Source organism: Sapajus apella, unplaced genomic scaffold (assembly GCF_009761245.1).
Source record: "Sapajus apella isolate SASKATOON/1434 unplaced genomic scaffold, GSC_monkey_1.0 scaffold51, whole genome shotgun sequence".
In the NCBI taxonomy this organism is placed as follows: Eukaryota; Metazoa; Chordata; class Mammalia; order Primates; family Cebidae; genus Sapajus; species Sapajus apella.
Genome location: NW_022436991.1, coordinates 9,009,084 through 9,033,412, shown reverse-complemented (window position 1 = coordinate 9,033,412; position 24,329 = coordinate 9,009,084). Strand labels below are relative to the sequence as shown.

Genomic DNA, 24,329 nt, shown 5'->3' with positions numbered 1-24,329 from the left:
GGTGGTATGTGCCTGTGGTCCCAGCTGCTCAGCAAGCTGAGGTGGGAGGATCCCCTGAGCCTGGGAGGTCAAGGCTGAAGTCAGCCAAGATCAGACCACTGCACTCCAGCCTGGGCAACATAGTGAGACCCTGTCTCAAAAAAATACAAAGAAGAAGAAACTCCCTAGTTCATGAGGCCGACTGCACCACTGCCTTGTGGATGCATAGATTCTACTCTACACCTCTTAAGAAGCCTTTACCACCTGAGTCACAAACTTTTGCTTTCATCTCCAACCTCAGCGATTTTCTTCTTTGTGGGACACTGTGGTTCTTTTGCTTTAGAGCAAGAAAATGGACCCCTTACATTTTCAACAACTTCATCCCTTCCCATATCCTCCTTCCAGCAAGCGATCCACAGCCTCAGGGGAGAGGGATTCCAGTTGGCTGTAGGTCAAACCTACAGCCAATGGACTAGGACTCGAATTTTGGTGCTAGGTTAGTAAACATGATCTTAATGGAGTAGTCTTTTCATTCTTTAGGATTTCTACTGCTTTTTTTTTTTTTTTTTTTTTTTTTGTAAGACAGAGTCTTGCTCTGTAGCCCAGCCCAGGCTGGAGTACAGTGGCACAATCTCAGCTCACTGCAACCTCCTCCACCTCCTGGGTTCAAGCGATTCTCCTGTCTTAGCCTTCCAAGTAGCTGGAATTACAGGTATGCACATCATGCCCGGGTAGTTTTTTCATTTTTAGTAGAGACAGGGTTTCACCACGTTGTCCAGGCTGGTCTTGAACTCCTAGCCTCAAGTGATCTGCTCATCTCGGCCTCCCAAAGTGCTGGGATTACAGGCATGAGCCACCACGCCCAGCCTACTACCTTTTGTCAAAAGAAAAATTGGTGAGTTTTGTGTAATTGGTCAGACACAGTTAATACTGAATTCACAGTTTAGCAATTATAATGGGTGCTTGTTAAACATCTGGTAGTAAATTATGTTATTTCAAAGTAATTAAAATTAATATCCAGAAGCCAAAAATAAATAAATGTTTGTTATTATTTGATTGGGATTGGTCCTAATCCGATCCTCATGAGCCAGTTTGCATCCTGGGAAGTGGCCGTGAGCGTTGACTGAAAGAGAAGGACACCAAAATGCTTAGAACTCAAGTATCTCAGATTTGGAGCCCTCTGGACTGGACCCAACCCCGGGACACTAATTCTCCCCAAAAGAATGTCCATTTTCCACCCAGGAGCAGCTAGAACACAGATTAAGACTCCTGTCCCCACCAAAGAGGACTGTCTGCCCTGACAGTGCCCTCTCTCCAGCCCAAGACTGGAATAAAAGAGCACCATCCCTAATCCCAAAGAAATGGCAAAAACCGTAATTACTTTTTGCATGAACCTAATAGCAGCTCAACAGCAGGGAGGAAAATCCTGGGATGAGTCCCACATGTTGATCTCTCCCAGTGATGGCTAACACCCCTTGAGCTGGTACTCTGTGGTGTCACCTGGTATTCCAGCTTCTTCATGTGCACCAACTCACATAATCCTTGCAGCAGTGCTACAGGGTAGGTGCTACTAATTTTTTGTTGTTGTTTAATTGTTTTGAGATACAGTCTTGCTCTGTAGCCCAGGCTAGAGTGCAGTGGCACGCTCTCTGCTCACTGCAACATCCGCCTCCCAGGTTCAAGCCATCCTCCTGCCTCAGTCTCCCAAGTAGCTGAGATTACAGGCGTGCACTATCACACCTGGCTAATTTTTGTATTTTTAGTAGAGACAGGATTTCACCATGTTGATCAGGCTGGTCTCAAACTCCGGGCCTCAGGTAATCTTCCCACCTCAGCCTCCCAAAGTTCCAGGATTACAGGTGTGAGCTACCTTGCCCAGTAGTAAATGCTATTGTTATCCCCATTTTACAAATAGAGAAACTGAGGCAAAGTAAAATTAAGCAAATTGCCCAGTGTCACACAGCTAGTAAATAGCAGAGTGAGGATTTGAACCCAGGCAGTCCTCCTCAGCATCATCTTCTTACTGATTGGCTGCCCCTGCTGTGTGTTTATATAAACTGACTGTTACAGATTGAATATTTGTATCCCCCCAGAATTCATATGTCAAAGTCCTAACCCCTAATGTGATGGTATTGGGAGGTGGGGGCCCTTAAGAGGCTTTTAAGGGTTAGATGAGGTCATGAGAAAATGAGGGTCAGGTGAGGCCCTAATCCAATGGGATTAGTTTCCTTGTAAGAGGAGATGCTGGAGAGCTTGCTCTCCCAGTGGTCATGTGAGCACACAGCAAAATGGCAGCCACCTACAGGCCAAGAGAAGAGTCCTCAGAATAAAACCTACCTTTCTAACACCTTGATGTTGAGCTTCCCAGTCTCCACAACTGTGAGAAATAAATTTATGTTGTTTATGCCACTCAATCTACAGTACATTGTTACGGCAGCCGGAGAGGACTAATACACTAGCCTTAGGTCATCTCAGGGGAATAAAGAAGAGTTTAAAAAACCCAGCTGACCTTCTCATGGGCCAAGTATTTGGCAGACAAGATGGTGACCTGGCTCTTGGTCCAACCTGAGACCTGGTTGAGGGTGGAGATGGCTCTGTGCACAGCCTCGGGGGAGAGAGATTCCAGTTGGCTATAGGTCAAACCTACAACCGCATCCGACAAAGAACCCAGGGTCTCGTTGAGGGTCTGGTTCTCTGTGGCAATGTCCAGGAGTTCTGCTTTGAGCTGGAAGGAGAGCAAATTGGAATGAGTGTTGATAGGAAGCAGGGCAGTGGCTCCCTCTGACCATAACCAGGGCTATTAGGACTCTACCTCACCCTCCCATCAAAGTCTCTGGACACCGAAGTGAAGAAGGAAAGGGACTCCTGACATGCCCAGAAAGTGAGGCATCACATGGAGAGCACTTCCTCTGGTCTTGGCTCTCATGTGCCAAAAATTCCCTTTGTGCTTCATTTAAATATTAATTTGTCATTTAATCAACCTTAAACCATGTCAGAAAGAAATCTCGTTCCCTTTATAACTCCACCATACTTTTTTTTTTTTTTCAAACAAATGAGCTCTTTTATTTTAAAGTACTTTTTACCAAGATAGGGTTTTTTTTTTTTAACTTTACTTTAGGTTCTGGGGTACACGTGCAGATCATGCAGGATTGTTGCATAGGTACATACATGGCAAGGTCCACCACACTCTTATAGCATCTATTTTCCTCTGGTGACCTTAAACTCTATATCCATATATATAGGCTGTTTTCCTTTCATGAGATAGCCAGGGCCCTTTTCATGATAATTTACAGTCTGTGTAAAAATAACTCTTGTTTTTTTTTAGACTGAGTTTCGCTCTTGTCGCCCAGGCAGGACTACAATGGCATAGTCTCAGCTCACTCCAACCTCCACCTTCTGGGTTCAAGCAATTCTCCTACCTCCATCTCCTGAATAGCTGGGATTATAGGCACCCACCACCTCACCTGGCTAATTTTTAGTAGAGAGGGGTTTCACCATGTTGGCCAGGCTGGTCTTGAACTCCTGACATCATGTGATCCACCTGCCTCAGTCTCCCAAAGTGCTGGGATTACAGGTATGAGCCACCACACACAGCCAAAAATAACTCTTAACAGTACAAGAAAGTAAAAGTCTCCTCAATATCCTACCTCGTGAAAGTAACCATGATTAGCAATTGGGTGTATATGCTTCCAAGACTTCTGTGCCTTTATAAATATAGAGACACTATGTAGTTTTTACAGGGTTATAACATAAACAGAAGCACAATTTGCTCTTCTATATTTCCCCTTAAAATTATCTCTTGCACCTGTTTGCACATTTCTATTATCATTTTAATAATTTTTATTGCAATATGCCTGCCTAATTATAGAAAAGTGTGTGTTCCAACTGCTTCTAGTAAGGAATGTGATAAACTCACCTACTATACAATGAGCTCTTTAACAAAAAAACAAAAATAGTTCATGTTTAACACTGAATTTACGTGAACAACGTAGTTATTTCAGACAGGTGCATAAAACGGGTTTCTGGCAATATTGAAATAGCCACTAGGGGGCAGAAAAGTGAAGTAGAAGAAACAGCTGTCACAGCACCTGGGTTCTCCAAGTTCAGCAACTCCTTCCCTAGAGATCAGTTTCCACATCTGTAAAATGAAGGAGTGGACTACAGTGGCAGCTCTCAAAGTGTGGAGCACACCCAGCGGCATGGGCATCACCTGGGAACTTAGATGTGCAAATTGCCAGGCTGCTCCCAGACCTCCAGAATCAGAGACTTGGTGGGGCTCTGAAATCCAAGGATCCCCAACCTCCAGGCCACAGATGAGGACCATGGGGACCCTGGCCTGTTAGAAACCAGCCACAGCAGGAGGTGAGCAGCACCACTTGAATCATCTCCGCCTCCTGTCAGATCAGAGGCGGCATTACTTTCTCATAACAGCAAACCCTGTTGTGAACTGCGCATGTCAGGGACCTAGTCTGCGTGCTCCTTATGAGACTCTAATGCCTGATGATCTATTGCCTGATGTCACTGTCTCTCATCACCCCCAGATGGGACCATCTTGTTGCAGGAATACAAGATCAGGGCTCTCACTGATTCCACATGACAGTGAGTTGTATAATTATTTCATTGTATATTACAATGTAATCATAATAGAAATAAAGTACACAATAAATGTAATGCACTTGAATCATCCTGAAACAATCCCCTGGCCCCAGTCCATGGAAAAAGAATTGTCTTCCACAAAACTGGACCACTGCCACAGCTGTATTTTTTTTTTTTTTTTTTTTTTTTTTTTTGAGATGGAGTCTCACTCTGTCACCCAGTCACCCAGGCTGGAGTACACTGGCATGATCTCAGCTCACTGCAACCTCTGCTTCCCAGGTTCAAGCAATTCTCCTGCCTCAGCCTCCCAAATAGCTGGGACTACAGGTGCGAACCACCACGCCCAGCCAATTTTTGTGTTTTTCACTAGAGACCATGTTGACCAGGCTGGTCTTGAACTCCTCACCTCGTGATCCACCCACCTCGGCCTCCCAAAGTGCTGGCATTACAGGCGTGAGCCAACGCGCCCAGCCCACAAGCGGTATTTTAACAGGCCCTCCCTGTGATTTACATGCACTCTCCAGTTTGAGAACAATTGAGCTAGATTATTCCAAAGGGCTCCTTCATATCTAACCACATGCGACCTCCTTGGTCAGGGCTGCCACATGTTGAGAACACTGGGCCTTAAAATACATCTCTTTTCTTATTTTTGTTTGGAGCTTGCTTGGGAGGGATTCTTTTCCTTAGAAACAAAAGTATGCATTGACAGGCCAGACACAGTGGCTCACACCTGTAATCCCAGTACTTTGGGGGGCCAAGGCAGGTGGATCACCTGAGGTCAGGAGTTCAAGACCAGCCTGGCTAATATGGTTAAGCCCCATCTCTACTAAAACTGCAAAAACTTAGCCAGGCACAGTGACACATACCTGTAGTCCCAGCTAATCTGAAGGCTAAGGTAAAAGAATCACTTGAACCTGGAAGGCAGAGGTTGCAGTGAGCTGAGATTGTGCCACTGCATTCCAGCCTGGGTGACAGAATGAGACTCCGCCTCAAAAAAAAAAAAAACGTGTTGACCAAGATAGATGACCATGATCTCAAATGTCAAATGCGTTTGGGGACTTTATGGTGATGAGTGGAAAACTTCTGTGAAATTATTGATAGCTTTATCAAAATTTCATTTAATATTATTTTCATGTCATCTTTCTGATTTTAAGCAAATTGAAAAGGACCACAAAAAGTGAAAGGGAAGAGGGTAGAATTGAGACTTGAATGGAAGAAAGAAGAGAGAGATGGAGAGGAAGGAAAATGAGAGATCGCGTGTTTACTAATGTGTCCAGAACCTGGTCTTGGGAACTCATAACTACCCTCCAATCCAGTGTTCTCAATCCTGGCTGCATTGAGAAGCTTTAAAATCAGGCCATACCTCAGGCCACACCCCAGCACAATAACATCAGAATCTCTGGGGATGGCACCTAGCAGGGGTGTTACTAATCTAGAGCCAAATTTGAGAACCACTGCTTTATCTCCTGCTGCTCCAGGCATGTCCACCAGAGCAGCAATTTCAGAATCACCTGCAACCTTGTTGGAAGTGCAGCATCGGCTGGGCACAATGGCTCACACCTGTCATCCTAACACTTTTGAGGCCGAGAGAAGAAGGAGGAAGGAGAAGAAGAGGAAGATGAGAGAAAAGAGAGTCCTGGGCTTCAACCCAGAGCTCCTGAATCAGAATCTGCATTTAGGTCCTTAGGTGATCTGTGTGTACATTTTAAGTTTGAGGTAGCTGCCTCTTGCTCTGTCATCCAGCTGAAGTGCAATGGCACTATCATAGCTCACTGCAGGCTGGCACTCCTGGGCTCAAAAGATCCTCCTACCTCAACCTCCCAAGTCACTGGCACTATATGCACATGGCTAATTTTTTTTTTCTTCTGTTCTTCTTCTTCTTCTTTTTTTTTTTTTTTTTTTTTTTGACGCCAGATCTCACTCTGTTGCCCAGGCTGGAGTGCAGTGCGGCAATATTGGCTCACTGCAACCTCCACCTCCCAGGCTCAAGCAATTCTCCTGCCTCACCCTCCTGAGTAGCTGGGATTACAGGCGCGCACCACCATGCCTGGCTAATTTTTGTATTTTTAGTAGAGATGGGGTTTCACTATGTTGGCCAGGCTGCTCTCGAGCTCCTGACCTCAGGTGATCTGCCTGCCTCAGCCTCCCAAAGTGCTGGGATCACAGGTGTGAACCATCGTGCCCAACCATTTTTTTGTATTTTTTACAGAGACAAGGGTCTCATTATGTTATCCAGCCTGGTATCAAACTCCCAGCCTCAAGCGATTCTCCCACCTTGGCCTCCCAAAGTTCTAGGATTACAGGTGTGAGCCACCACACCTGGCTGATTGAAGTTTGATCTCCCCAGGATCTGTTCCTTTGCTGTCTTCTGTCTGGTCTTCGACGTTACACTCATCCCAGTATTTGAGATGCCATTTGCTGTAACTGATCTTAAATCCCAACTAGTGCTGTGTGTTTTCTCTCAAAGGCTAAGCTAGGCTGTTCTCCCCATTTCTCCGGCTAGAAAAACTGAAGCAGAGGCCTCAGGGCCTTGAAGCCCAGCTGTACCTTCTGGACGCCAGCCTGGAAGCCCCTCAGATGGCTGCACTTGATCATCTGGTGAAGCAAGGCTTGGGCCACAGTGGCATCCAGCAATTCCAGGTCATCGTAGAAACAAACCAGCAACCCCAACCTGTGTGAGAAGAGGAGGGGTATGGTGGAGGTGTAAGTGCAGAACCAGCCCATTCTGGTATCATTTTGTGTAATAAAATGGTGAGTTGTTTTTCAGTTGCCATGGACTCCCAGGTCATATAACCTGAACATGCCCAGATGAATCAAATGTGCAACCACAGGTGGAACCTAAGTACTCAGACAGGACAGAGGAATGAAGGCTGAATTAAGAAGTGGACGCCACATGGCATGGTCCATGATCCAAGCAGATTGAGCCCTGGCATCACTTCATGGCATAATCCAATCAGATCCCACCTCCCAGCATCACCTCATAGCAAGACCCAATCAGATCAAGTCTTATTACCCTCTGCCTATAAAACCTGCCCCAGCCCACAGCTCAGAGACACAGATTTGAGCACTACTTCCTTTCTCCTTGGCAGCTGATTCACAGTAAATGTTTCTGTCTACAAAAACCTGGTGCCTCAGTGTTTGGTTTTCCATCGTGCATGGGCAAACAAACCCAGTTTGGTTCTGTAACAGAAGGCTGAGAGCTGGCGGACACAATGACATCCACTGCCCAGTCCAAACCAATGGGGTCCTGATTATATTAACAGCAGCTACCACTTATCAGGTCTTGTGCTGAGCTGTTTACCTGCATTATCTCATCACAGCAACCCTACAAGGCAGGTGCTCTCATTAGCCCCATTTTACAGATGGGCAAACTGAGATTTGATTTGTCCAAGCCAAGTTGCCGGAAATGGGACTTAAATGTAGACCCATCCAACTACGCCATCTCTCCACCAGGGACAAATAAAGGGAATAAGGAAAGAACGGTGCTGGGAGCCACAAAAAACTCCCCATTTTCCCCATGGAGAAAAGGGGGTTTCTTCACCCTGATGGATTCTCTGAGGCAGAGATCTGTTTCCAGGATGCCTTTCCTACCTACCCACCAAGATGATGCAAAGATTTCAGAAGGAAAACAAAAAAGACTGGAGGAAAACAGTGGAAAGACAGGGGTGAAATTTGAACCCTGGTATAACTGAGAGCAATGTATCTACTCATTAAGAGCATTGATGCAGACCTACTGCAGTTTGAAGCCCGGCTCTTTAAGATGTTAGATCTTCACTGAGTTACTTAACTTCTCCATGAGGTTGCTGTACACAGTTCCACAATGCACACTCTGTACTCCTGTGCTGTACAGAGGCAGGGTGCCCCTCCCTCTCTGAGCTTTAATAAATGGGAGGTTTGCTTTGTTCATTGTAACACATCATAATAAATATGAATGAAAGAAAGAGGATGGCTGTGAAAGTTAAATGAGAAGTGGCACACACCAACTGATGTGCATGCTTCCTGATGGATGCTAAGCACTCATTCATTAATGAATGCTCTTAGAGTTAGTATGAAGACTACCTGGTGTCTACAGTCAGCCTGGCTCCACCCTCTCAAAGAGATATTGACATATTCAGATATGCCCACAGAAGAGCTGCCAGGTCCAGGGAAAAGATTTGAAAGTGTGTCTGATGAGGAAAAGAGATCTGCTTAACATCGAGAAAAGAAGATTCCAGGGAAGTGAGGGATGAGTGTTAATAACCACATTAAAAATACCTATTCACAATAGCCAAGATATGGAATCATCCTAAGTGTTGGACACATCAGTGGCTACATGGATTTTTTTTAAATATAGTGGATACACAATGGAATGCTCTTCAGCTTTGAAAAAGAAGGAAATTCTATCATATGGAACAACAGGGATGAACTTGGAGAATCTTATGCTAAGTGCAATAAGCCAGGCACAGAAAGACAAATACTGTATGACCTAACTTATATGAAGAATCTGGGCCAGGCATGGTGGCTCACACCTGTAATCTCAGCACTTTGGTAGGCGGAGGCGGGCAGATCACAAGGTCAGGGTTCAAGACGAGCCTGGCCAACATGGTGAAACCCTGTCTCTACTAAAAATACAAAAATTAGCCTGGCGTGGTGATGCACGCCTGTAATCCCAGCTACTCAGGACACTGAGGCAGGAAAATCGATTGAAGCCTGGAGGCAGAGGTTGTAGTGAGCCGAGATCGCACCACTGCACTCCAGCCTGAGTGACAGAGCAAGATTCCGTCTCAAAAAAAAAAAAAAAAAAAAGGGATCTGAAAAAAAAGTCATACTCATGGAAGCAGAGTTAGAATGTTAGAATGGTTGTTACCAGGGGCTGGAGGTGGGAAGGGAGTTTTGGAGATAATTGGACAAAGGATACAATGTTTCAGTTAAATAGGAAAGTAGGTTCTGGAGATGTATTCTACATGCTGACTATAGTTAATAACAATGTATCATATTTTCAAAATTGCTAAGAGTAGATTTTAAGTATTCTCACCACAAAAAAAAAGTATGTGAGGTAATAATTAGCTTGATTAAGCCATTCCACAATGAATATATATCTCTAAACATCATGTTGCATACCATAAACAGATATATTTTTATCAATTTAAAAAATAAATTATAAAAGAAAAAAATAATATTTCTTGGGCACTTACTATGTGTCAGGTGTGTAAATCCCTACAAAGACCTTCATGCAGAAGGCATATTTTTAGCTCCCATTTCACAGATGGGGAAGCGGAAGCATAGAGAGGTGAGGTAAAAATGGCAAAGATCACACAATTTGTAAGCAGCAGGGCCAGGATTAAGCCATGAAGTCTGGCTCAAGGTCACATATTCTTAATCATGAGGCTATTTGTGTGTGCATGTAGCCATAGAAAAATGGAACCCAGCTGGGCATGGTGGGTCACACCTGTAATCGCAGTGCTTTGGGAGGACAAGGCAGGCAGATCACAAGGTCAGGAGATCAAGACCATCCTGGCTAACATGGTGAAACCCATCTCTGCTAAAAATACAAAAAATTAGCCTGCCGTGATGGCATGCACTTGTAGTCCCAGCTACTCAGGAAGCTGAGGCAGGAGAATTGCATGAATCTGGGAGGCAAAGGTTGCAGTGAGGCAAGATCGCATCAACATGCACTCCAGCCTGGGTGACACAGCAAGACCCTGTCTCACACAAAAAAAAAAGAAAAAGAAAAAGAAAACTGGGACCCATGCTAATAAGTGAAAATTACTAAGGATAGGTGAAGGAGATGTAATTGTTCTCTATAAGTACATTCCCTAAAAGTGGCTCATTTAAAAAACTTAAGGTAATATAGGATGGGTACACTATGGCAATAAAACCTTGAGAGATGTACAGAAGATTGAATGATGGCCTAGCACAGTGGTTCACCCCTGTAATCTCAGCACTTTGGAAGGCCAAGGTGGTTGGATCACTTGAGGTCAGGAGTTCGAGACCTACCTAGCCAACATGACAAAAACGCCTCCCCATTATAAATACAAAAATTAGCTGGGCTTGGTGGCATGCGCTGTAATCCCAGCTACTTGGGAGGCTGAGGCAGGAGAATCTCTTGAACCTGGGAGGTGGAGGTTGTAGTGAGGTGATATTGTACCACGACACTCCAGCCTGGGTGACAGAGTGAGACTCTGCCTCAAAAAAAAAAAGAGGATTGAATGGGCCAGGTGTGGTAGCTCATGCCTGTAATCCCAGCACTTTGGGAGCCTGAGGTGGGCAGACCACCTGAGGTCAGGAGTTCGAGACCAGCCTGGTCAACATGGCAAAACCCCATCTCTACTAAAAACACACACAAAAAAACTAGCTGGGCATGGTGGCACACACCTGTAGTCCCAGCTACTCTGGAAGCTGAGGCACGAGGATTGCTTGAACTCGGGAGGTAGAGGTTGCAGTGAGCCAAGATCCCATCACTGCACTCCAGCCTGAGCAACAGGGTGAGACTCTGTCTCACCAAAAAAAAAAAATGTAGGTGGATTGAACAGTACTCACCACCAACTTCCCGTTGCCCACTCCCTACCTTGACCCTCAAACCCTTCCTGACATCCCTGGAATGCAGAGTTCCTGTCCCTCCCCTGCTGGGAATGGTTTCAGGGAGGATCACATTACAATCACTAAATTCTAGAGCTGATCTCATCCAGGGGCTCCCCAGCTGAGAGTCTGATAACAAGGGGTTTTCAAATACCGGGACCCATGAGTTATTTCCAACACTTGACTCAACTTAAAACAGAAATCACATATTCACTTTGGAACAGGACCCAGGCCTGAGTATTTAAAATGTTTCATTTCTGTGCTGAGAGCTGTAATTAGCACTTGATAAGATTGCATAAAATGCCTGGCACACAGGAGATGCTCAGAAAGCATTTACCCTTTCACCCTGCTTCATAACCACTTCATGAAAAGGGTGCAGACATGCACAGAGAGATGTGGAACTATTCAAAGAGATAGACCAGCCACCTCCCTTCCCTCCCTGGGTCTTTTGCTGCTCAGAGAATTCTGATGCTTAGATCACATCTTGTGAAAGAGCTCCAAGGCCCAGAGCCCATGTCCTTGCCTGTGGATGGTGGAGGTATTCCTCACGTTAAAGTTGGAGGAGCTGATCCTCTCCAAAAACGCGTGGGCCAGCTCAGGTGTGATGTCATAGACCGTGTCCAGCTGCTTGGTGGCATTGTCATAACTGATAAACAGCCCAATCTGGTTGGTGGACAAGGACGGGAATATCAGTGAGGAGGGTAGAAGTGGCCCAGTGTGGCCCCACCCTGGTGGTCTGCCCTGTGCCCCATCATGGATACTTGGATATGACTCCTGGTTCTCACTGTCATTGATGTCTTTTTTTTTTTTTTTTTTTTTTTTTTTTTTGAGATGGAGTCTCATTCTGTCACCCAGACTGGAGTGCAGTGGTGCGGTCTCAGCTCACTACAACCTCTGCCTCCTGAGTTCAAGCAATACTCCTGCTTCAGCCTCCAGAGTAGCTGGGATTACAGATACCCACCACCATGCCTGGCTAATTTTTGTACTTTTAGTAGAGGCAGGGATTCACCATGTTGGGCAGGCTGGTCTTGAACTCCTGACATCAACTGACCCACCCACCTCGGCCTCCCAAAGTGCTGGGATTACAGGTGTGAGCCACCGCGCCCAACCTCATTGTCATTGATTTCTTAGTGGTCTATAACTGCTACTTTGGTTTCCTTCTCAACCTAACTGTTCTTAAGGAAAGTATTATTTTTTAACATCTGAGAAATTGGGCTTTTTAAAAGCTAATCTTTGCACATTTATTTCTAGATTTGTTATACTGAGGTCAGAGAATGTGGTCCAAAAACTTTCTGCTTTGAAGAATCGGAAATTTTTTAATAGACAAATGAGTTTATAAATGGCCCTTGGGCAATGTCTTTGTAAGACACAAAGTTTGGTGCATATATATTCAACTTATTAAATATACTATTCAGATTCCCGACATTCTCTTTCCTCCACATGTCCAAGGGTGCCATATGCAAGTCTTCTACTACTATAGGACTCATACCTATTTTCCCTTGTATTTCTAGCAGATTATACATTATGTATATAACCTTTTTGAGACAGTCTCATTCCTTTTTTTTTTTTTTTGAGATGGATTCCCACTCTGTCACCCAGGCTGGAGTGCAGTGGTACAATCTCAGCTCACTGCAACCTCAGCCTCCCAGGTTCAAGTGATATTCCTGCCACAGCCTCCTGAGTAGCTGGAATTACAGGCATGTACCACCATGCCCAGCTAATTTTTGTATTGTTAGTAAAGATAGTGTTTCACCATGTTGGCCTGGCTGGTCTCAAACACCTGACCTCACGTGATCCACCCACCTTGGCCTCCCAAAGTGCTGGGATTACAGGCACAAGCCACTGCGCCCAGCCAAGACACAGTCTCACTCTATTACCCAGGCTGGGTTGCAGTGGTGTGATCATGGCTCACTGCAGCCTCAACCTCCTGGGCTCAAGTGATCCTCTCACCTAAGCTTCCCAAGTAGCTGGGCTACAGGCACACAACACCACACTTGGCTAATTTTTAAGTTTTTTTGTAGAGGTGAGGTTTCACTATGTTGCCCAGGCTGGTCTTGAGCTTCTGGGCTCAAGCAGTCCTCCCTCCTTGGCCTCCCAAACTGCCGGGATTACAGGCATGGGCCACGGCACCGGGAACATTCTGTATTTTGATGCACTATTATGCTGTGCTCAAAGGCGCTCATAAAGTTGTCTCTCCTTTGTAGATTGTACTCTTTGTCCATATAAAATTTCTTTTTAGGCTGGGCGAGGTGGCTCACACCTGTAATCCAAGCACTTTGGGAGGCCAAGGCAGGCAGATCACCTGAGGTCAAGAATTCGAGACCAGCCTGGCCAATATGGTAAAACTTCATCTCTACTAAAAATACAAAAATTAGCTGGGCATGGTGGCATGTGCCTGTAATCCCAGATACTCAGGAGGCTGAGGCAGGAGAATCAATTGAACCTGGGAGAAGGAGGTTGTAGTGAGCCAAGATCACACCACTATACCGCAGCCTGGGCAACAGAGAAAGACTCCATCTTGAAAAGAAATCAACTAAAATAGGCCTGGGGCGGTGGCTCACGCCTATAATCCCAGCACTTTGGGAGGCTCAGGAAGGAAGATCATGAGGTCAGGAGTTTGAAACCAGCCTGACCAACATGGTGAAACCCCATCTCTACTAAAAATACAAAAATCAGACTGGCATGGTGGCACACACCTGTAATCCCAGCTACTCAGAAGGCTGAAGCAGGAGAATCACTTGAACCCAGGAGGCAGAGGTTGCAGTGAGCCAAGATCACGCCACTGAACTCCAGCCTGGGCAACAGAGCGAGATTTCGTCTCAAAAATAAACAAATAAACAAACAAACAAATAAATAAAATTACCTTTTTAACAGTGTTACTCTTGACTTCTCCCTTCTCAACATTTAGAGAACGAAAAGTTGCCAATGGGTGCTTGATCTTAGAAATTTCTTCTTGGGGCCCAGCTTTCTAACAATTTAAGCTGCTATCTACTAAAAGCAACTCAACATTGAGAAAGTAAATGGCAGTGGAGTTGGGGGTTAATTCTAGGACTGCTGGTTATAAAAATTAGAAGACACTTGAAATACTCCCAGCCCCCTAGTAAAAAAAGAGAAACCTTGTTCTGCCTCTGATTTCATAATAAACAGACATTGCTGAATCAATGGGTCCTTGAACAAGCCAGTCATTTGATGCAAATACTTCTCTCACTGGACAGAAGTGTCAGAGCACATATGATTTATAAAAATAAAAATAAAAAATTGGAGGCAAGGTCCACAGTCTCTTTATGAGTCCCTTTGTGCTGGCAGCATTCTTTGGAGACCCCATTCAAGAATCATGATGCCCAAGGGATTTTAGTGTCATTGGGTCAACATCAAAAGGAGAGGGACAGGTTAACTGGTGAGTTAAGTAACCTTAGAATGTGTACATTTCTCCACTGTAAACTCTAGAATTAAAATCTAGCCATTGCTCATGCTCAAACAGCTATTAACAGAAGTAGCTATATATAGAAGTAGCTATTAATCCATGTTGTTTTTGCTTTGAGTTCATGCTTCCAAGGACTGGAAACTTTATATCTTTTGTCCTTGGCTTGTCTTGAGTACAAAAATACCCTTAAATGATTTTTGGTTCATAGCCAACAATCCCTTTAAATCATGTTTGCTCACATCAGAGATGTGATCTTAGTTGTCCACAATTCTTTTCTTTTCCTAGCCCTTCCATACTAAAACACAATCCCATGACTGCCCACTTGAAACTTTGTCCCAATAGTTTTCTTTAGAGGCCCAAGCTCTATTGGACTGAGGAGAGTATACAATTTCCAAGTCACCTTGACTGGCTGGATGAACAATAGAGGTTGAGAATACACCTTACCCAAAGTGTATTAGTAATGGCAACGTATAAATGGACATTTCCAACTTACTTCCATAGGACTAATTTTCATAATTTCTTCAAATGATAGGTGAACCATGTATCTGCCCAAAATCCATAAGTTTTCTGCACTGACCCATGAAACAGAGTCATCTACAAAAAATAAAGAAATGAATAAATGAGCAAATTAAATAAATAAAAGCCTGCCAGGCAAGGTGGCTTACACCTGTAATCCTAGCACTTCAGGAGGCCGAGTCAGGAGGATCACAAGGTCAAGAGATTGAGACCATCCTGGCCAACATGTTGACACCCCATCTCTACTAAAAATACAAAATATTAGCTGGGTGTAGCGGTGCACACCTGTAGTCCCAGCTGCTCGGGAGTCTGCGGCAGGAGAATGGCTTGAACCCGGGAGGCAGAGGTTGCAGTGAGCCAAGATCATGCCACTGCACTCCAGGCTGGGCAACAGTGCAAGACTCTGTCTCAAATAAATAAATAAATAAATGCCTTTGCACTGGTATGTGATAGTCAACAACACCTTTGCTGTCAGGACCTCCTTCTTGCATTCATTAACTCTTTGTTTATTTTGTTTTTTGAGATTTTTTTGAGTTGGAGTCTCAGTCTGTTGCCCAGGCTGGAATGCAGTGGTGTGGTCTTGGCTCACTGCAACCTCTGCCTCCCAGGTTCAAGCCATTCTCCTGCCTCAGTCTCCTACATAGCTGGGACTTTACAGGCACCAGCCACCACACCCACCTAATTTTTGTAGTTGTAGTAGAGATAGAGTTTCGCCATGCTGGTCTAAAACTCCTGACCTCAGATGATCTGCCCACTTCCACTTCCCCAAGTGCTGAGATTACAGGTGTGAGCCACCATACCCAGCCAGGTGGCATCTTTTTACCACCTACAATGCTTTTCCTTAACCTTTCTGCATCCAAATCCTACTTTAAGATCAAGCTCAAATTTTTCTCTCCTTTAAAGCCTTCTCTTGTCTCCTTCATGAGAAGTACTTTCTCCCTCCACTGAATTCCCAGAGAACTCTCTCTGACACCTTGTTCTGGCCTTTGAATTTCCCCATCACTGAGATGTCAGTGGGACTTTAAAAACCATCAAGTCTAGGTGGGGCATAGTGGCTCATGCCTGTAATCCCAGCACTTTGGGAGGCCGAGGCAGGTGGATCACAAGGTCAGAAGTTCAAGACCAGCCTGGTCAAGATGGTGAAACCCCATCTCTACTAAAAATACAAAAATTATAGCTGGGCATGGTGGTGCGTGCCTGTAATCCCAGCTACTTGGGTGGCTGAGGCAGGAGAATCATTTGGGCCTGGGAGGCGGAGGTTGCAGTGAGCCAAGGTTGCACCATTGCACTCCAGCTTAGGCAATATGAGGGAAACGCCATCTCAAAGAAAAAAAAAAAAACAACCATTAAGTCTAGGATCAGACCTCAAGTTTCACTGAGCTGGAAGTAGCTGCCAATGCTCCCCAGTTCTTTAGGAAAAGACATTTACACACAACAACATTGTATTGGAGGCATTTGGGGAAAATGAAAGAAGTGGGGAACATTTACAGGATGCAGTGACTTTAACACCAAGAGCTATTTGCAGAAGCTGTGGGCAATGACAGATGTCCAAATGAGATGGAGAAATCAACTTGTGTATGGACTGATTCACAAGAACATACGGAGTGCCTCCCCCAAAACAGGAATCAAAGATGTTGAGGTGACATAGGCATACTCCTACAATCCTTCAGATGGGGACCCTGGACATCTGGACATTTGCCTTGCCTATACAGAGGGCTAGAAAATTTGGGGGCTAGAACCACACATTCACAAAGAAGCAAGCTAGTTGTAGATTTTTTAACTAATTACTAAGCATGAACTGTATTTCCACAGAACAATGATCCCCAAGCTTGAGGTTCTTTTTTCCTCTGTTGTCCAGGCTGGAGTGCAGTGGCATGATCACAGCTCACTGCAGCCTCGAACTCCTGTTTCAGCATCCTTAGTAGCTAGGACTACAGGCATGCACCATCATATCGGGCTAATCTTTTAATTTTTTTTTGTAGAGAGGGGTCTCGCTACATTGCCCAGGCTGGCATTGAACTCCTGGCCTAAAGAAATCCTCCCTCCTCAGCCTCCCAAAGTGCTAGGATTACAGGTATAATCCACCACACCTGGCCAGCAAGGTTGGGATATTTTTAACAGCCAAAGTATTTCCAGTTCCCTCAAGGACCTTCATGAAAAAAAAAATTTTTTTAAGGTCCAAACAGAATTAATTTCAACTAGCTGTAGTTTAATAACGAAGCAAACCATATAGGAATTTTAGAAGGAAAGTCTGTGCCTAATTAAACCCTGGCAATAAAGACAGAGAAGTCTGAAGGTTGAGCGGCTTTCTCATAGTTACACAGTGTGAGACTCCGATTCCTGGAGGCCATAATTATGCACTAAGCAGAGGGAATTCTACTATGCATTTGAGACTTTGATTATGATGTTGTTTAATGTTCATTATGCACAAATCTCAGAGCTGAATTCCAGGAAAAGGATTGATTGGCATTCCCCATCCTCCAGCCCCATCTGCCTTCCTTATGTTTTGCCCACACTGAGCTCATTCCCATCTCAGGTCCTTTGTATTTCCTGGGATCTCTCCCTGGGATGCCCTTTCTCCAGAGCCTTACATGACTGGTTCCATCTCCTCATTTTGGTCTTGATTCCGATCTCACCCACTTGAGAGGTCTTCCCTGATTCCTTAGTCTAAGGGTTGGCAAACTACAGTCTATGGGGCAAACTCAGCCTGCCACCTGTTTTTATACAGCCCATGAGCCAAAATTGGATTTCCATTTATTATTTTGAGGTTTTTTTTTAGAGACAAGGTCTCACTCTGTCACCCAGACTGGAGTGCAGTGGCACCTTACAGCTCACTGCTGCCTAAAACTCCTGGGTTCAAGGGATCCTCCTGCCTCAGCCTCTAGAGTAGCTAGGACTACAGGCATGTACCAGCACATCGGGCTAATTTTTTTTTATTTTTTTTAAGAGATGGAGTCTTGCTATGTTGCCCAAGCTGGTCTTAAACTTTTGGCTTCAAGCAATTCTCCTACCTGGGCCTCCCAAAGTGCTGGGATTACAAGCGTGAGCCACTGCACCCTGCCTGGTGTTTACGTTTTTTAATGGCTGAAAGGAAAATCAAAAGAAGAATCCTATTTGGTGACACGTGAAAATTATACACATTTCAAATTTCAGTGTCCATAAATAAAGTTTTACTGGGACACAGGCATGTTTATTCATCTAATGTCTACAGCTGTTTTCAACCTGCAATGTCAGAGCTGAATAGTTAAGGCAAAAATGGCAGGCTTACAAAGCCTAAAATATTTACCTGGTTCTTTACAGAAAACATTTGCCAAGCCCTCTTCTAGTCCAAAATACCTGTAATAATTCTTTCTGGCCAAGTGCAGTGGCTCATGCCTGTAATCCTAGCACTTTGGGAGGCCAAGGTGGGTGGATCACTTGAGGTCAGGAGTTCAAGACCAGCCTGACCACCATGGAGGAAACACGACTCTACTAAAAATACAAAAGTTAGCTGGGCATGGTGGCAGGCACCTGTAATCTCAGCTATTCGGGGCTGAGACAAGAGAATCACTTGAACCCATGAGGCATAGGTTGCAGTAAGCAGAGACTGTGCCACTGTACTCCAGCCTGGGTGACAAAGTGAGACTCCGTCTCAACAAACTATTTTATTTTCTTCATAGTAGTCAGCAGTATCTAAGTTTCTAAGTTCTCTCTCTCTCTCTCTCTTTTTCTCTCTCTCTCTCTTTATTTACTTACATATTTAAAATAATTTTCTCCACCAACCCTCCCACAATAAAATAGTAGGGCTATGAGAGTAGAGATTTTGTTTTGTTTCTTTCTCTATGCTCAGCTATTGATACATAATGAGCTTTTCAAAAGTTTTAAAAGTTTATTCTGCTTACATTACTGACATTAAACGTTTGACAAGTTGAAGCTATCTGAGAAATTGTTTGTATTGCTAATCTATATAGCCATTATTTTCTATCTCTGTTTTTTTCAAGCCATGATAAAATACACATAACATAAAATTTACTATCTTACCTTTTTTTTCTTTTTTTTTTTTTTTTTTTGAGACAGTGTCTCACTCCATTACTCAGGCTGGAGTGCAGTCGCACAATCGCGACTCACTGCAACCTCTGCCTCCCGGGTTCAAACGATTCTTCCGCCTCAGCCTCCTGAGTAGCTGGGACCACAGGCACATGTCACTACACCTGGCTATTATTATTATTATTATTATTATTATTATTTTTGGTAGAGACAGAGTATCACCATGTTGGCCAGGCTGGTCTCAAACTCCTGATCTCAAGTGATCCGCACATCTCGGCCTCCCAAAATCCTGGGATTACAGGTATGAGCCACTGCACCCAGCCCCAATTTTCTTTTTTCTTTCTTTTTTTTTTTTTCTTTGAGACAGAATCTCGCTCTGTCACCCAGGCTGCAGTGCCATTGTGCAATCTTGGCTCACTGCAACCTCTGCCTCCCAGGTTCAAGTGATTCCCCTGCCTCAGCCTCCCAAGCAGCTAGGATTACAGGTGCCTGCCACCATGCCAGGCTAATTTTTTATATTTTTAGTAGAGATGGGGTTTCACCATGTTGGCCAGGCTGTTCTCAAACTCCTGACCTCAAGTGATCCACCTACCTCAGCCTCCCAAAGTACTGGAATTACGGGCATGAGCCACTGCACCTGGCCTGCCCGGCCCCATTATTAAGTGTACAGTTGAGTGGTAGAAAGTACATTCACATTCACATTCACATTATAGTACAACCGTCACCACCAGCCATATCCAGAATTTTTTGCACCTTGCAAAATCAAAAGTCCACCACCTTTCTAATTTCTGTCTCTAGGAATTTAACTGCTCTAGGACACAAAGAGGCTTTTAATCAACATCCATCACATAAATAAATCCTGACTTATTTCTGCTTTGGTTGCCAGGACACTCAGAGTTAAATTTCTGTGCTTTATTGCCTAGATATCCTAACAAAATCCTCTCTTCTCTCTCTCTGTCTCTCCCTCTCTCTTTCTTTTTTTTTTCTTGAGACAGAGTCTCAATCTGTCGCCCAGGCTGGAGTGCAGTGGTACAATCTCTCACCGCAATCTCTGCCTCCCAGGTTGAAGCGATTCTCCTGCCTCATCCTCCTGAGTAGCTGGTGCCTGCCAGCATACCCAGGTAATTTTTGTATTTTTAGTAGAGACAGGGTTTCACCATGTTGGTCAGGCTGGTCTTGAACTCCTGACCTCAAGTGATCCACACGCTTCTGCCTCCCAAAGTGCTGGGATTACAAGCGTCAGCCACCACACTCAGCCTCTTCCCTCATTTTAGTATAGATTTTTTTATACAGATTTGAACTTGTAACCCCACTCAAGGAACACATTGAATCTAAGTTACCATCATTGTTTATGTTTCACTAAAAAACTCAGACACAGCATTTACTGTAAAATACAGACACATTATTATTTCAGAGGCTTCAACACCTGCAAATTGCATTGACGAAATAGGGTATGTGTTTTATTCCATAAGCCACAACAAACTGTTTTTCGAAGTGGTGGGAGGTGGTAAAACTCATAAGAGATCAACATCAAATCCATGTTTTCGGAGATGAAGCACCTCTTTTGAAGATATTCTTCCCCCAAAAAGTGACCCCACCTCAAAGTACAGGCTCACCAGCGGCATTGGAGGATGTCTGCAATATCCCAGCCATCCAAGAATAGAGAGCTCTCTGGGAATGAGCAGAGGTTTGGTCGTAGAGATCTTTGAACACCGCAGATCTAAATAACACAAACACAGGCATCGATTAGTAACAAGCAGGTAGGGGCTGCTTTAAAGAGGGAGGGAGTCATAACAGCAAGTGGGACCCAAAGCTGTCTTATGTTAAAACCCCTCTCCTGAATGTAAATTAGTTCAACCATTGTGGAAGACAGTGTGGCAATTCGTCAAAGATCTAGAACTAGAAATACCATTTGACCCAGCAATCCCATTACTGGGTATATACCCCAAAAACATAAATCATTCTGTTACAAAGATAAATGCACATATATGTCCACTGCAGCACTATTCACAATAGCAAAGACATGGAATCAACCCAAATGCCCATCAATGATAAATTGGATAAAGAAAATATGGTACGTATACCACTATAGAATACTATGCAGCCATAAAAAGGAGCAAGATCATGTCCTTTCCAGGGACATGAATGGAGCTGGAAGCCATTATCCACAGCAAACTAGCGCAGGAACAGAAAATGAAACACCCCACGTTCTCACTTATAAGTGGGAGCTGAACAATGAGATCACATGGACACAGGGAGAGGAACAACACACACTGGGGCCTGTTGTGGGGTCAGATGGGGAAAGGGAGAGCCTTACGAAAACCAGCTAGTGCATACTGGGCTTAATACCTAGTTAATGGCTTGATAGGTGCAGCAAACCACCATGGCACACATTTACCTATGTAACAAACCTGCACATCCTGCACGTGTACCCCAAAACTTAAAAATAACCCCCCCACTCCTTAGCTATATGTAGCTATTTTCCCATTTTCCTCTTCCCCTTCACAGCTAAACACCTTCCAAAGAATATTTTACACATATTGTCACCACTTCCTCACCTCTTGGTCCTTTCTTGGGGAGGTGGGGGACAGCTCTGTTGAGATATAATTCATACACCCTACAATTCACCCACTTAAAGTACACAATTCAATGGTTTTCAGCACATAAGAAAAAGCCAAAGATGTTCCTGATGGCATTATTTGAGTCTCTGGATCCAGCTGTGTCTGAAGTCAGCCCTATACCTAAAACTATTCAATTACATGTTCCAGTAATTCCCTTTTTTCTTGAAGCCAGTTTGAATGGGTTTTTCTGCCTCTTAGGTTTACTGCTCACTCAAATGAGCAGTACTAACCAATAAACTCTCTCCCCCAATGCTGTTCTCTTCCACAACCTGAATGAATAAAGGAGGGAGGAGACACTGAATTTAAAAGGAAGAGTGTAATAGCCTGCAGAGCAAAAGGGTTTCATGAGTATGTGTCTTAGTGAAAAAACTGACACCCTAGAGAAAAGATGAGGTCAGTATACTATCGGTTTCCCCTACTGTCCTTTGGCTGCAAAAGATAAAAGGAATCTTCTACATTGTTATCATCATATTGGTCTTTTCCTTCTTCTAAATCATTTTTAGATTTAGAAAGACTGTTTTACAGCCATAAAGTGCTACAATTAGTAAAAGGAGGGAGTTGGCAGTGGTTGCAATGCCTAGGGCTCTTGAAGTCCTAGACACAATCCTCTAATTTGGTTTACATCAAAGCGCAATTTCATGCAGGGCTAGGAGTAACCAATATAAGCTAGCAGGGCATCTCAAAAGGAGAAAAATCCTCCTTTTTCAGTGCTCTGTCACTCCTTTTGCTGTCCCTCAAGAAGTACATCTCAGTTTAGTGCCAGTGAGTCTTTAAAACACACTCAGATTGTTTTTAAATTAAGAGAACAAGACTCAGGTTCAAAGCCTTGGTGCTGTGGACTGAACGTTCGCATTTCCCCAAATTTCCTGTGTTGAAACCTTAAGTCCCAACATGACAGTATTAAGAGGTGGAGTTTTGAGAGGTGATTAGGTCATGAGGCTGGATACCTCATGAATGGGATTAGTGCCCTTATAAAAGAGATCTCAGAGGGCTCAATCACCCCTTCCACCATGTGAGGACACAGCCAGAAGCTGCCACCTATAAACCAGAAAGTGAGCCCTCACCAGACACCAAGTCTGTCAGCACCTTGATCTTGGACTTCCCAGCCTTCAGAACCATGTGAAATAAATGCTGTTTTTTATTAACTGCCCAATCTATGATATTTTTGTTATAGCAGCCCAATCTGATTAACACACTTAAGCAAGCAACATATCTAGCTAGGACTTAGTGACACTTTCTTTTCCACTGTATTTATTTATCTTTTTTTTTCCGAGACAGAGTCTCACCCTTTCACTTAGGCTGGAGTGCAGTGGTGCGATCCTGGCTCACTGTAACTTCCACCTCCCAGGTTCAAGCGATTCTCTTGCTTCAGCCTCTCAAGCAGCTGGAATTACAGGCGCCCACCACCACACGTGGCTAATTTTTGTATTTTTTAGTAGAGATGGAGTTTCACCATGTTGGCCAGGCTGATCTCGAGCTCTGACCTCAAGTGATCTGCCTGCCTCAGCCTCCCAAAGTGTTGGGATTATAGGCATGAGCCACTGTGCCCAGCTCCACTGTATTTATTTTTATGATGACTTTTACTTAAGACAAAGGGCAGTGGTTTCTCATTTATAGCAATGATACCAAATTTGCTCTTAAAATAAACATTTGTAAGTAAAAAAATTCATTACTATGAATAAAAGCATGAAGAAAATAGTAGTACAGGCAGTGTAGAGTTATGGCAAAAACTGTGAAGATGGTAGCAGAGTGACTGAAATTTGAGAGACACTTTTTTAATCAAATTCTATCTCAACTCTACAGATTGTTTGGTTTGGTTTTGAGATGGAGTCTCACTCTGTCACCCAGGCTGGAGTGCTGTGGCATGATCTCAGCTCACTGCAACCTCCACCTCCCGGGATCAAGTGATTCTACTGCCTCAGCCTCCCCAGTAGCTGGGATTACAGGTGTGCACCACCATGCCTGGCTAATTTTTGCATTTTTAGTAGAGATGTGGTTTTGCCATGTTGGCCAGGCTGGTCTCAAACTGCTGACCTCATGATCCACCCATCTCTGCCTCCAAAAGTGCTGGGATTACAGGCGTGAGTAATCCCAGGCATGAGTTGGTCTGGGATTACACCCAGCCCAACTCTACAGATTTTAAGCTTTTGCTCCAAAACATGCATATCAACCTGTCCCCACCTGTCTTCTCCTTGCTGCCAGGTGATACCTCTTTGAATTCTCACAACAGCCCCTGAAGGATAGTGTGATGAGTTAAGAAGGTAGGAGTGGCCAGGTGCAGTGGCTCAGGCCTATAATCCCGGCACTTTGGGAAGCAAGCCAGGTGGATCACTTGAGATCAGGAGTTTGAGACCTGCCTGACCAACATGTTGAAACTCTATCTCTAAAAAAATACAAAAACTAGCCAGGTGTGGTGGACATGCCTATAGTCCCAGCTACTTGGAATTGAGGCAGGAGAATCATATGAACCTGGGAGGCAAAGGTTGCAGTGAGCCCAGATTGCGCCGCTGCACTCCAGCCTGCGTGACAGAGTGAAACTCCATTTAAAAGAAGGAGGAGGAGAGGGAGGGAAGGGGGAGGGGGAGGAGGAGAGGGAGGGGAGGGGGAGG

General features: G+C 44.4%; 1 protein-coding gene across 1 annotated transcript in view; it reads right to left on the bottom strand.

Annotated features, from left to right (window-relative positions):
• Positions 1–24,329, bottom strand: part of OTOA (otoancorin) — an 81,697-nt gene that overhangs the window by 48,185 nt on the left and 9,183 nt on the right. Inside the window, exons 8-12 of the mRNA XM_032242938.1 lie at positions 20,716–20,819; positions 15,051–15,151; positions 11,615–11,796; positions 7,123–7,246; positions 2,489–2,704 (exon numbers count right to left, since the gene is read on the bottom strand). Coding sequence (XP_032098829.1) covers positions 2,489–2,704; positions 7,123–7,246; positions 11,615–11,796; positions 15,051–15,151; positions 20,716–20,819 — 727 coding nt within the window. The remainder of the gene's footprint in view (positions 1–2,488; positions 2,705–7,122; positions 7,247–11,614; positions 11,797–15,050; positions 15,152–20,715; positions 20,820–24,329) is intronic.